This window comes from Syngnathus acus, chromosome 16 (assembly GCF_901709675.1).
Source record: "Syngnathus acus chromosome 16, fSynAcu1.2, whole genome shotgun sequence".
Classification (NCBI taxonomy): domain Eukaryota; kingdom Metazoa; phylum Chordata; class Actinopteri; order Syngnathiformes; family Syngnathidae; genus Syngnathus; species Syngnathus acus.
This window is the reverse complement of record NC_051101.1, coordinates 3,614,140-3,626,373: the sequence shown is the minus strand read 5'-3', so window position 1 is coordinate 3,626,373 and position 12,234 is coordinate 3,614,140. Positions and strand designations below refer to the sequence as shown.

At 46.5% G+C, this 12,234-nt stretch overlaps 2 protein-coding genes across 9 annotated transcripts; one reads left to right on the top strand and one right to left on the bottom strand.

Annotated features, from left to right (window-relative positions):
- Nucleotides 1-64: 64 nt before the first annotated feature.
- LOC119135753 (NADH dehydrogenase [ubiquinone] flavoprotein 1, mitochondrial-like) lies at nucleotides 65-2,917 on the top strand. Its single transcript, XM_037273603.1, has 10 exons — nucleotides 65-290; nucleotides 757-836; nucleotides 916-1,086; nucleotides 1,155-1,338; nucleotides 1,410-1,599; nucleotides 1,681-1,893; nucleotides 1,953-2,119; nucleotides 2,193-2,274; nucleotides 2,352-2,497; nucleotides 2,564-2,917. Exons 1-10 carry the CDS (start codon nucleotides 207-209, stop codon nucleotides 2,657-2,659), a joined length of 1,413 nt encoding a protein of 470 aa, XP_037129498.1. The 5' UTR covers nucleotides 65-206; the 3' UTR covers nucleotides 2,660-2,917.
- Nucleotides 2,918-2,926: 9 nt separating this feature from the next.
- khdc4 (KH domain containing 4, pre-mRNA splicing factor) lies at nucleotides 2,927-9,122 on the bottom strand. 8 transcript variants are annotated; one of them, XM_037273594.1, is made up of 16 exons: nucleotides 8,955-9,122; nucleotides 8,527-8,707; nucleotides 8,063-8,191; nucleotides 7,890-7,969; nucleotides 7,750-7,802; nucleotides 7,495-7,670; nucleotides 7,183-7,394; nucleotides 7,014-7,074; nucleotides 6,889-6,949; nucleotides 6,420-6,775; nucleotides 6,065-6,211; nucleotides 5,485-5,594; nucleotides 5,296-5,349; nucleotides 4,787-4,872; nucleotides 3,946-4,229; nucleotides 2,927-3,052 (listed from the first exon to the last, which is right to left on the bottom strand). In XM_037273594.1, the coding sequence occupies exons 1-15, from the start codon at nucleotides 8,981-8,983 to the stop codon at nucleotides 4,000-4,002; spliced, it is 1,965 nt and encodes a 654-aa protein (XP_037129489.1). In that variant the 5' UTR covers nucleotides 8,984-9,122; the 3' UTR covers nucleotides 2,927-3,052; nucleotides 3,946-3,999. The 8 variants fall into 8 exon arrangements, with proteins under 8 accessions (XP_037129489.1, XP_037129490.1, XP_037129492.1 ...); XM_037273595.1 differs by having other exon boundaries at nucleotides 4,787-4,869; XM_037273597.1 differs by lacking the exon at nucleotides 5,296-5,349.
- Between the last annotated feature and the right edge of the window lie 3,112 nt (nucleotides 9,123-12,234).

The window sequence follows — 12,234 nt, the reverse complement described above, 5'->3', positions numbered from 1 at the left end:
TGCTTTATTTTATTGATGACATGCACTTAACGTTGTCTACGCTCGTGTGAGCCCGGAAGTGACGTACGTACCTCTTTAATCCCATTACATTAATGAAGCAGGAGACTCACTCGTCCACTGACTTTTTGATTGCCCCCTAGTTTTTTCTTGTTTGGTGAAGTAACGTGAAAAGGAAAACAGTCACACGGAACAAGTTTGACTCGAGGATGCTGACGGGCCGGAGCTTGTGTATCATCTTGCGGCGTCACCTACCTCCATACACCACCTACCGTACTGCCGCTAAGCCTCAGGTAGACACACGCGATCCAAAATCGATTGTTTTTATGACGACATTGCATGTTGCCATTTTGCACACTTGAGTATGCGCCACGTTTTCCTTCATCTTTATTGCAGACTCATTTTCATCCACAAATGCATAAACTTACTCTACATAGATACTGTACTGCATTTATTTAGCCTCTGTGACAAAACAACTAATAATCCAGTTGGAGTCACTCGGTATTTCTGAGTCTTGGTTTATTTTCAAGACTATACTGCCCCCTAGTGGCCAAGAATCACACACCACAAGAAGTCGCAATGATTAAATTAAAATATTAATTGGATACAATAAAGATATTCAAATAAGATTGATTGCATTGTGCCGTTGTACCTAATTTTATGGCGGGTGATTGTTTTTAACAATATGTAGTTTATTAAAACAAAACAAGTTAATCAAATATGCAATTTTGTTCCCTATTTCTTTCTACGCGTGAGCAGCAGATAGCAAAGACTAAGTTTGGTCCTCTGAGCGATGAAGATCGAATCTTCACTAATTTGTACGGCCGACATGACTGGAGGTGAACGCACTGACCATTTGAAGATGTTCATAGAGTGCCCTCGTCACTTTTGTTCTTTGTCTTCTACTCGGTGCTTCAGGCTTAAGGGGGCCCTGGAGCGAGGGGACTGGTACAAGACCAAGGAGATCCTCTTGAAGGGACCCGACTGGATCATCAACGAGGTGAAGACGTCCGGCCTGAGGGGCCGAGGAGGGGCGGGCTTCCCCAGTGGCATGAAGTGGAGTTTCATGAACAAACCGAGCGATGGCAGGTAAGCCAGAAACCGCCACTGAGCATGCATAATGGTGATGACGATGATCCATGTCTGAACACTTGTAGGCCTAAGTACTTGGTGGTGAACGCTGACGAGGGTGAGCCGGGCACGTGCAAAGACCGCGAGATCATGCGTCACGACCCTCACAAGTTGCTGGAGGGTTGCCTGCTGGCCGGAAGAGCCATGAGCGCCTGTGCTGCGTACATCTACATCAGAGGAGAGTTCTACAATGAGTCGTCTAACGTGCAGGTATGCACGCTGTCATTTGGGGCCATTTGCGGAAGAAAAACAACATTTTGAATCTAGGCATCTTGACGCAGATGGCCATCGGTGAGGCCTACCAAGCGGGGCTGATCGGGAAGAACGCGTGTGGTTCAGGGTATGACTTCGACGTGTTTGTGATGCGGGGGGCCGGCGCTTACATATGCGGAGAAGAGACGGCCCTCATCGAGTCACTGGAAGGCAAACAAGGAAAGCCGAGACTCAAGCCTCCCTTTCCTGCCGACATAGGTGAGCTCAAATGGCCGCCAAGTCGGGTCATCAGCTGACCTAGTGGACTGAGGTGTATGTTTTTGTTTGTCTTCTACATAGGAGTGTTTGGGTGCCCAACGACTGTTTCCAACGTGGAGACAGTTGCCGTGGCACCTGCCATCTGCCGTAGGGGCGGAGCGTGGTTCGCCAGCTTCGGAAGGGAGAGGAACTCTGGAACCAAACTGTTCAATATCTCGGGTCACGTGAACACACCATGCACGGTGGAGGAGGAGATGTCCATTCCACTGAGAGAGCTGATAGAGCGGCACGCTGGTGTGTATGCGTACGTTCCACTGGTTCGTGTTTTGTATTTGACGTGTGTGCTGTCACAGGAGGAGTAAGGGGTGGCTGGGACAATCTCTTAGGGGTGATCCCCGGGGGGTCCTCCACTCCCATCATCCCTCGGCGCGTGTGCGAGGAAGTCTTGATGGATTTTGACGACCTGGTACGCGCAGAAAGCGCCCTGGGCACGGCCGCCATCATCGTCATGGATAAGTCGGTAAATAGTAGAGATGAAAAAAAAGACGAAAATCTTTTCGAACTACTGTCAAGCTTTTGATTTGTCCTTGCGGACTGACGTGATTCGAGCCATCGCACGATTGATCGAGTTCTACAAGCACGAGAGCTGCGGTCAATGCACACCTTGCCGAGAGGGTGAGCATCCAAAAATTGGTACTCGTACCGCGTTCAAGAAATGGCTGGGAAAGTGCTCTTTGTGAAATGCTTTTCAGGGGTAGACTGGATGAACGCAATGATGTGGAGATTTGCGAAAGGAGAGGCGGCGGTTTCCGAAATCGACATGATCTGGGAGCTGAGCAAGCAGATAGAAGGACACACCATCTGCGCCCTCGGGGACGGAGCGGCTTGGCCCGTGCAGGTGAGCTCATCAGCACAACAGTCAAGTGAACAAGAAAGGATTCATTGCAAATGTTGTCCTCCACAGGGACTGATACGCCATTTCCGACCAGAAATGGAGGCTCGCATTGCTCAGTACAACAAGGAAAATACTCCAAGGCAGACAGACATCGAGATGATCTGAAATCAAGTACAGTGGACTTGCGGGATGGCACCCATGGATTCACACGATCAGTCTCCGTTCTAGCGAATTGGGGGGGGGGGTTATTTATTCAGATTTTGATGTAACAAAAAACAAAAGACATATTGCAATTTATGACATTTTATTTCCAAAAAAACAACAGTTAAATAATTTTACTTTAGTCCAATACAATCTCTACAAAAAAAAAAGATTTTGTCCAGAGGACAAATGTGGATGAAATTAAAGGTAATTGTCAAAGTATTTTTTTTCTTTTATTATGATCACAAAGACAATATATTCCGAATTCACAGTTTTTCCAAAATCAATCTGGCATAGCTCCGCAGCTTTGCAAAGTGTCAGTCCTAAAAGGTTTACGCTGTACAAGTGCAGAAATCAAATAGATCAAATAGATATGAACCATCGGCACCATTGTTTAGAAACTATTCATTACTGCCAATTGATAAAGTAAATATTCATCAAACCTGTCTACTCACCCATAAATATATATACAGGAAACACTGTCTTCCAGCCACTTTTCATAATTTCTTCGCATTTGTATCGGAATTACATTCTTATCCTACAAGACAGGGGGACAATCTCCACCCACCGTCCTGTCGAACATCACGCCATCAATACAATATCCATTTTAGAGGGCCCTCACTCTGGAATGAGCTACCAATCCATATTCGATCCATATCTTCACAGGTTGCTTTTAGAAAGCACCTGAAACACCACCTTCTCCACTCATGATCCTACCAGTCCAAAATTACTCCACCGCACTCAGCTGATCCATACTAAGAACATCAACTTAAACCACTATTTATACCCTGATTCTTCCTTGTTTTGTTATTTTCTGTTTGCAGTTCTTCTGCTTCCGCTCAGCTATTTTCTTACCTGGTGTTTTTTGATTGTTTCAACATCACTAAAGTGTCAAATTTTGTTTCTCTTGTTTCTCATTTTGTATAGTGTATTTGTTTATGTATGTATACGTTCACTTTCGTATATATGCATATATAAATATGACGATTTAATATTTAGCTAGTTATGCTTGTGTTTATTCATTGATGTTTATTCATTTATATATATATATATATATATATTATTATTATTTTTTTTCTTTCTTAAACACTTGAATAATATTTGATGTCACAGCACTTTGTTTGTTGTGCACTTTGATTATACAGGAGTGGAGCTCCTTACAAGCCCTAGGCTTCGTCTCCCTCCCTGCACTGTTATTTGTTATAATAATATGTGCTAAACAATAAACTAAACTAAACTAAACTAAATCACAAATTTGCTGACTTGAGCTAAACCCAAAGCTACGAATTATCCGTGCGGAACTTTCACGGCGCCATCCAGAAGGGCATAGACTGCTGCTGCGGCTGCGTTTTAGCCCGAGGGGGCGGCGGGGGCGGGCAGCGGTACCCCTGTATCCAGTCTAAGGAGGTAGAAGGCGAGCCTCCGGGGTTACCTGACCCTGAGGCTTTGGAGCTCGGGTGCTCTTCCTCTTCGTCTGAGGAGTCGCCAGCGTATGCCACCAAGCCCGTTTTTAGCCTCTTTGCAACAGGTTCAGCTAGAGGAAGCAGGGTGGGAGGACACACATTTGGGGGAGGGGAGAGAGAGAGAGAGAGAGAGAGAGAGAAAGACAAAAGCGCAAAAACAAATCATGGCAGCAGCGATTCGACACAATCCAAATTGGAAGAAACAGATTAGTTCGGCGGAAGATGGGCGGGCCATCCCAGAACCGCCATTGGTCGGTGGGGGGCGTCCAATGCAGCGGCAGGACAGGCGTCACGTGACAAGTGGTCAGCAACCCCCCGCCCCCCCGGGGATGACATGGAAGAGAGGAAAAACAGAGAAAAAAAGAGAAAACACAAAAACAGGAGAGACGCTCGTTAGTGAGGGAGGTCAACACTGCAAACTGATGATGTCATCAGAACGGGACAAGACACTGGATAAAAGGCTCCACTTCAACTATTTGGCGCTTTTTAGTCACTGCGGCGGAATCCTGGAAGAGTCGTCAAATCCATAGGAGACATTTTAGTTTACGTCTAAGTGGATTGCTGCTAAAATTGCGAGGAGAGGCGCATTCCACTTTTGCTGCCGGTCAATGTGACGTACGGGACTTACCCACGGGGCCTTGCGGCAGCCTTCTCTCCTCCATCTTGGGTCTCACGCCATTTACGGGCAACGGCGGTGGAGGCATTAGCTGCCTACTGAAGGAACAAACAAACAAACCGACACTTAGTATTTCATATTGTTTAAAATAATGATCAAATAAAAAAATAGAGCAGTGTTGTTTGCACTTCAGTTGTGCTAAATGTGCTAAAATCAGTAAACAAACAAAATAAAACATGTTACTTTGAATCGTATTAAAACGATTAATGGTTGGGTGAAGGTGAAGAAAAACAAGTGAAATAAAAGTACATCTGTACTGTTAAAACTATACAGTACAACAATCCCCCATTACATCATTTGTAATGAGTAGGTTTCCAATGTAATCAATTATTTTAAGGCTTGCGCTACAAAACATTTCATACATTTACAATACGGTTGTTTATCTTAATATGCCAACGTGTGCAGGAGAAGTATTTTCAAAATATCTATGTATTTTTTTCAATGATGTTGCAGATTTTCACCTATCTCCGGTGGGTCTGGCACGTAACTCCCGGGATGAACGGGGGATCACTGTACTGTAAAAAAAAAAAAAATGAAAACAATAATAAAATGTAAAAACTAAAAATGAATGGCACACAAAAAGTTGAGTAACATAACGTACGAGGACAGAATATTATAAAAATGATGTATCTAGAAATGACCCTGCGTACCCGTCCCTCTCAGTCGTAGGGCCAGAGGAACTCGAAGGTGGGGGTCCTGCAGTCTCGGAGCTGCCCGCGGAGAAGCCTGCACCTAAATTAGTCATATGAATGGGTCCATGCTATGAGCAGAAAGACACAGGTGCCATTAGCAGACATTTTTCACTTGACTCTCCTGGCCACAGTATCAAGTGTCACTTTTTTTTCTATTTCTTACCAAGTGCTTGACCAACTTTTTTATGGGTCACAATTTTGAGACACTTTCAGCCTATCATTAAAAAAATAATCAAATAAAAAATTCTCCTTCATGCCACTAAGCATGTAGGGAAAAGAAAAAAAAAGACACGCTTCCTACACCAGCATTGGTAAACCGGAAACAAAATTGACAAAAGGATGCTAATTTCTGTTAGCCCGTCGATAGTCTTTCACATTATATGCTAGCATTAAGCTAGCTGTTTTGTTCGCTAAAACTATATGAGGTTGAACTCTCTGATCTCAAGCAACGTTTAATTATTTTGTTTTATGTCACAGCTGGCAGTGGCCAACTGCTTGAAGCAAGTAAAAAATAATGACTGACGTGCATGTTGTTCACCTGATAGCCAAGCAGGCCGCTGTCACGCTCGTCGGGCACTTCCTCTGTGAAGCGTCTTTTCTGCGCCGGATTGGCCGTCACGGATGGAGGAGGCGGGCCTTTGAGCGGCGCCACAGCCGGCGGAGCATAGGACATCGGAGGTACCGTCTGCACCGAGAAAAGAAACATGTTTGTTTACAGCCACAAATCCATATCGAGTTTCTGTTATATGCTGTATATACAAAAGAAAACCACAAAATATTGCACTCAGGATTTAGTGAATGTTTACATGTGACATTTTCACTGAATGACTGATAGGATGTCATTTGCCATCATGCCGTCCATTATTACGTTCACAATTATTGCCAATGGGTACCTGAACCACAGAAGCCGGAGGAGGAACTGGAGCAGGAGTAGGAGGAAGAACTGGAGCAGGTGGAAGAACGGGTGGCGGAACAGATACCGGAAGAGGAGCGGAAACAGGAGGTGCGGGACACAGGGGCGGGGCTAGATTTGGAGGCGGTGGTGGTGGCGCCGGGGTAGGCGGGAACTGAGGGAGGATAACCTTGGGTGGTACAGGTGGGGGCATGGGAGGCGGCACGGAAAAGGGCATGGGTGGGGGCTGGTTCTGGGGTGGGGGCACCGGCATGGGGTAGCCCGGCTGGAAGCCGGCTGGCGGATAGTAGGGGGGCTGCGGGGGCATCCCGTTCATCACCGGGGGCTGTGCGAAGCCTGGAAGGAGAAGAGGGCCTCAGAATGGCTGGCTTGTACAATTTCAAGTAATACAAGATGGCGAGGTTCCAGCTAAATGTAAGAAATGTTTCAATTCCATTCAGAGAACGTACCTTGTTGTGAAGGCATCATTGAGCTCATTTGAGAGAGGAAACGAGAATACTCTGCATGGACCTGAGAAGAGAAGCTAAAACCTCAGATGCTGATGTGTACAACAGTGCCTGAAGGTGCTACTCACAGTTTGAAGCAAGTTTTGACACAATGTTTTGGCTGCTGCAAGACCTTCTGGTTTGGGATGGCTGCAGAGGAACATTGGAGACAGAGTGAGCTCAAAAAGCAGAGTAAAAGGGAGCAATCCTGTCCCAAGAGAGCCCCCCGCTCCCTCTCGGATCTTGAGTCAGCCCCACCTGATGTAGATATACATGGGCTCAAAGGCCTCTCGTCCGGACGTAGGCTCCAGGCAGCCCGAGCCTTTCCCCCTGAGGAAGACTTTGGCTCCAGTCTCGCCCTGAATGTGCTGCAGGTACGAGCAGTTAGGACCCTCCACGCGCTCTTTGACGGCAAAGCCTGGGATGGCGTGCTCCAGCCCCACAAAGATCTTATCTTGAACATAGTGCATCTGGAAAAGTTCAAAAAGTACTTAGTCATTTGAGCAACACCTTGCGGTCAATTAGCATTGCACAACTTTGGAGGTTCCGCATTGTTTTAGATCATCTTACCCCGCCCTGGAAGTGCGGCTTATGATGCGTCATCGGTGGTAGCGAAGGTGGAGGTGCTTGCTGGTAAACCGTCACTGCAGGCGCGACGGAAGAGAAGGACGAGGACACTGAGGACGAGGCGGTCGCTGCTTTCACAACCCCGTTGGTGATGATCTCCTTGATTTTGTTTACAGCCCCTGAAAGCACAGACGAACAAACGTGTCAAAAATCATAGCCCACTGAGGAATGAAAAGAAGACATTTTAAGAGTACTGACGGTCCACAAGCTCCCGCGTCTGTCCCTGAACGTGCAGATACAGAGGCCGCTCCCTAGGAGGAGAGAGCACAGAGGTCGTGTTTAGACATACATCATAAAAAACAAAGCCGGACAGTGCCAAAGGGAGACGAGCGAGTCACCCGGGTGGCGCTTTGCCCTTCTCCTCCGCAGTCATGTAGCGTCCTCTGGTGGATACGGCAGCGCTGCTCACTTTGCTGATCTGGAAACAAAGAGTCCATCACTTCTTAGAACAGATTTTTCATCTTGCTTTTGGATGCCGTTGACTGAAAGAATAACGTTCATCCAAACTGACCTCATCTTGTGTTTGTCCTCGCGTCAGGAGATTCCGGCATGTGATCGGGACGTCATTGATCTCGACCTCCGCCACCACCAGGTCGTCTTTCGCCTTGGTTGGCACCTGAGGTTTCCCAATGCCCAGAACCTGTCAAAGAGAGAATCATGTGTACATTACAGGCCTACTCGAATCTCAATGTTGTGCGTGCATGTCAAAGAAAAACAACAACAAACGTGAACAAATGAGAGTTTGAATCGGCTCACTCTCATCTCATCCACTCAGGCACCATAAGCCATTAAAAGTCTGCATTCTCAACTGCCTCCAGCAATAACTACGAAGCAAAGCAGTTTTAAAGCACTGCCGACTCCAACCCTGTGATTAAATGACTACTTCTAACAATGTCAAACTAAACTCATTAGCGGAGCAAGTTGGACAAGCTCATATCAGAGAAAACATTCCTTGCAGCAGTATTTATCGTTTACCTTTTCAACGGGCCCAGGTGTGCCGATCTGCGAGGGCTTGAGCTTGCCCTTGGCTACCAGCATGGCGTTAATCTTGGCGGCCACCGCGGCGGCGGCGTCCAGAGCCCCGGTAGGGGCCGACTCAGCCTCCCCCGGCCCCCCACAACCCGGACCTGGCTGGTCCCATTTGCTAGCGCGGCGGCTAGGTAGACAATAACATAGCAATTATGAATTAACAGCCAGGATCAAAGGATCACATGATTAGAGCTTGCAGTAGCGTGATTGCGGGTTTTAAGAGATGTAAATGCTATTTAGCGCGTTTTATGAAAATGTGGCTAACTACAAAGAGCTAATGCGCAGTGAGAGTCCTCCATGATTACATAAACTAGCGAGCCCGGGTTATAAACGACCGAGGCCAAAATATTGTGATCGCACGAACGGTTACTCACCCGCCGTTTTGACTTCCACCAAATGACATATAGGTCCTTAAAAGTTCCTCTTTCGCTGTGTAAAAACACACGCGAGGCTTTTCTTTTGCTATATTTCGTACGCGTATGAGAGACACTCGCTGACGCTAAGCTAACCGAGAAGACGCTTCCGGCTCAGGTCTGTGGGTTGTTACTAATAGTCGCCGTTAGAGGGCGCCAACGTCAAGCTTGTTTTTCAACATGGTGGCGCTCACCTGTTCGATTTTGGAGATTTGTTTTGTATTTTTTTTTTCTCGTTTTTTTTATGCAGCACGGTTGAGCTTGAGCTGCAGTCCACAACATTTGGAAGGAGTCAAGGTACGTTTGTGCAACACTTGAATTCTGACAGCAGTTGTTTGAGCTGTTTTATTATTTTGTACTTCCATCCCAGTTAAGTTTCTTGACGTAATTTGCTCCTGGCTCTTGCCAAACTCTCTCTTCTCTTCTTTCATACCATCTGCAATCTAGTTGTAACAACGTGCCTTTGAAGAGACTTTGGAGTGTCTTCTGCATGCTCACCCATGGTGTTCACATGAGTGAAGTGTCACGAGGTCAGAGTTCAGGGCAACCTCGAAGCCTGACTTGACTCAAACGTCTGTTTACGTGCAAGAGGGAGGAGGAGGCAGAAAAGAGCAGACGTGTCATATTTACTGTCTTTGCTAGTACGAGCCCAGGTGCGAACCGTAATACGTATGTCGGTTGATGTAACCTCCGGCCTCTCTGGCTCACAAGCCAAGGCCTCGCCTGATCCTGGCCGCTGACGGCGACGTGCGAAGTCACTGGACGTGATGGAGAGGAGGGCGCCTCACCGCGGGGTCGCATTGAGTCAAACAAAGAAAGACTGTGGGCAGCCGTGGCTTCTGTGTTTGCCGTCAAACCAGCAATTACAAGGTCAAGCACAATACATTTGATCCAAAACCATTTTCCCATGCAAAATAAGTCAATGGAAATAAGCCATTCCAAGGATCGTATGTACTACTTTGTACATTTTAATATTCCAAATTGACGTACAATGGTGCACCCTGGCCACCAGGGGGCAGTGTAGTGTATATTCCACAAAGAAGAGTTTCACACCAAAGTGAGTCAGTACGCTGCAGTAATATTAGTTGTTTTTTGCAGAAGATAGACAATATATACTTTTGCGAACTATTTTATCTTTAAATATTCGTGACTTAAATATTTCTAATTACCAATCTGCTGCCACATTTAGCCCTCGCAACTCAAGAACAAAATTCTAGAAGTCCTTTAATAGTCTCGTGAGGTACTCTTCATGTAAACTGCTCATAGCCAAGGTTTTTTTTTTGGCCACACACAGGCCTATTTTACTGATGTTGGCATAACGGCCATTTTTCACGGCCACACTAGCCAATGTGTTGCATTTTCCAGATTTGTCAGAGCGTAAACTGAGCCTGTTTTTTTTTTTTATATGATGCAATGCTTAAAGCCATATTAATCTGCGAAGCATATATGCAGGAAACGTGGAGGGTGAGCGAAAGAGGGAAAACATATGGCGGGATCGAGTTTTCGCAGGCAGCAAAGTGAGTGCTGCGGGAAACTTTTCGGTGTACGTCTACAGAGAATGGGAGCCTCTTATACAGCTCACAGCGGGATCTTGGCCCGGGCCGTGGCCTCGTCTCGTCTGCCCGGCGGGGTGCTTTCCTGAGCGGGCTGCCCAGGGGAGGGGCACCTGCGAGCAGGCACGATCACTGGTCAGGAGGAGGGCCCGGCAGGCGGGGCCAAGGGATGGAAAAGATGCTCGCCGGTTCCAGGAAACGGACATCTGTTGGATGTATGAAATCCTCAGGTAGAGCTCAGCGACGTTCCCACTCGCAGCTTTTTGTCCTCTCCTATTCCCGGCGAGGCGCTAAAAACGCAGGTTGCTATCTCGGGATGAAATCAGAGGCTTCTGTCGTCCTGCAGAACAAGGGTTATGATTGGATCGGGCCGCCCACTACCAACACTGGCAAAGTTTATAGATGGGCCGTCCTGCCAACTGACACAATATTTTCCATCCATTCGGTCAGCTTGGGCAAACGGTGCTTATTTGAAGTTTATCAAACACTCAGTCATCCCAGCAGACTCACGGGAGGATTGTTATCATCTGATATGTTGAGTTTTTGTAACGCACACGTGCGTGTCGACATCAGCACCGTGCTCGGCTGTCATTGTCAGACGGCCTTCACAAAAAAACAGCACCGTCCGTCTTCTGGCTTTTTGACAGAGGAGGAAAAAAATACAGTAACTGGTTTGAGTAAAAGTTAAAAAGTGTACTTGATTGTAAATATCATTTTGTGAAAACGTAGTGTTTTGGGTTTGGCTTCAAATTCCTAAACTATTGCTGACGAAAAACAAATCCTTGCCTTTCGTACGGTTTTTGTGGACAAGACATTCCTTTCAAATGGACGAATGCACTGAGATAGCCGCAGTTGAGCACAAAAGTTGCATGGAGATCACATTAACTCTCCGACAGGAGCACCCCCTGTGGCGGGAGCACGCATGATAAGTGCGGTGGGAGCGTCGCCCCGCGAGGTAGCCAGGTAAATGAAAACACATGCCTGGAGCGCACAAAGGCCTCGGCGCTGTCGACGTATCAGGAAAAACTCTCGTTTGAGGCTTTTCAGTTGCTTTCCTTACCTTTTTGTTCAAGTGTTTGCGAAAACCGAGGCCTAAGCAGGTAGCTCGCTCCGCTCCCTGTCTCTCAGTAGGCTCATTTTGCAATTTAATCAAATCACTCGGTCAAATATGGAAAGAAAAACGCTTATTATGTTATTGAATGTCGAATAACGGTCAATGGAGCTTAATGGTTTTACTGTCTGGTGTGTGCGAGGGAAAGAAAAACACAATGACCCAGATACAGTGTGTCACTCAAATATGAATGATGACATTGCGCTGATGATGCAATAAAAACCTCGACTAAATCATCCGTCTCGCGACTGTATGGTTGCAAACGGTCCCATAAATATGTGTCAAATTTAAACTTTCATTTTTATTGTCTCAAACTGGTCTTCCGTGCACATAGTGATTAGCCTAGCATCGCTAGTTCGAATATTTTGTGGTCAAGAATGGACACAGTGGCTGGTGCACTTTTTGATCGCTTTTGAACATACAGAATGGCTAACAGGTTCATATAAGCTAACAAAATCCACAATCTCATTCCAAGGCACCCACGTCACTCACCAGTCCAAGCCCCGCCCTTTAAAGCCATACACATACATGCTCATAGTCACATATACAATATGGTGACCCCAAGTGGACAAAAATC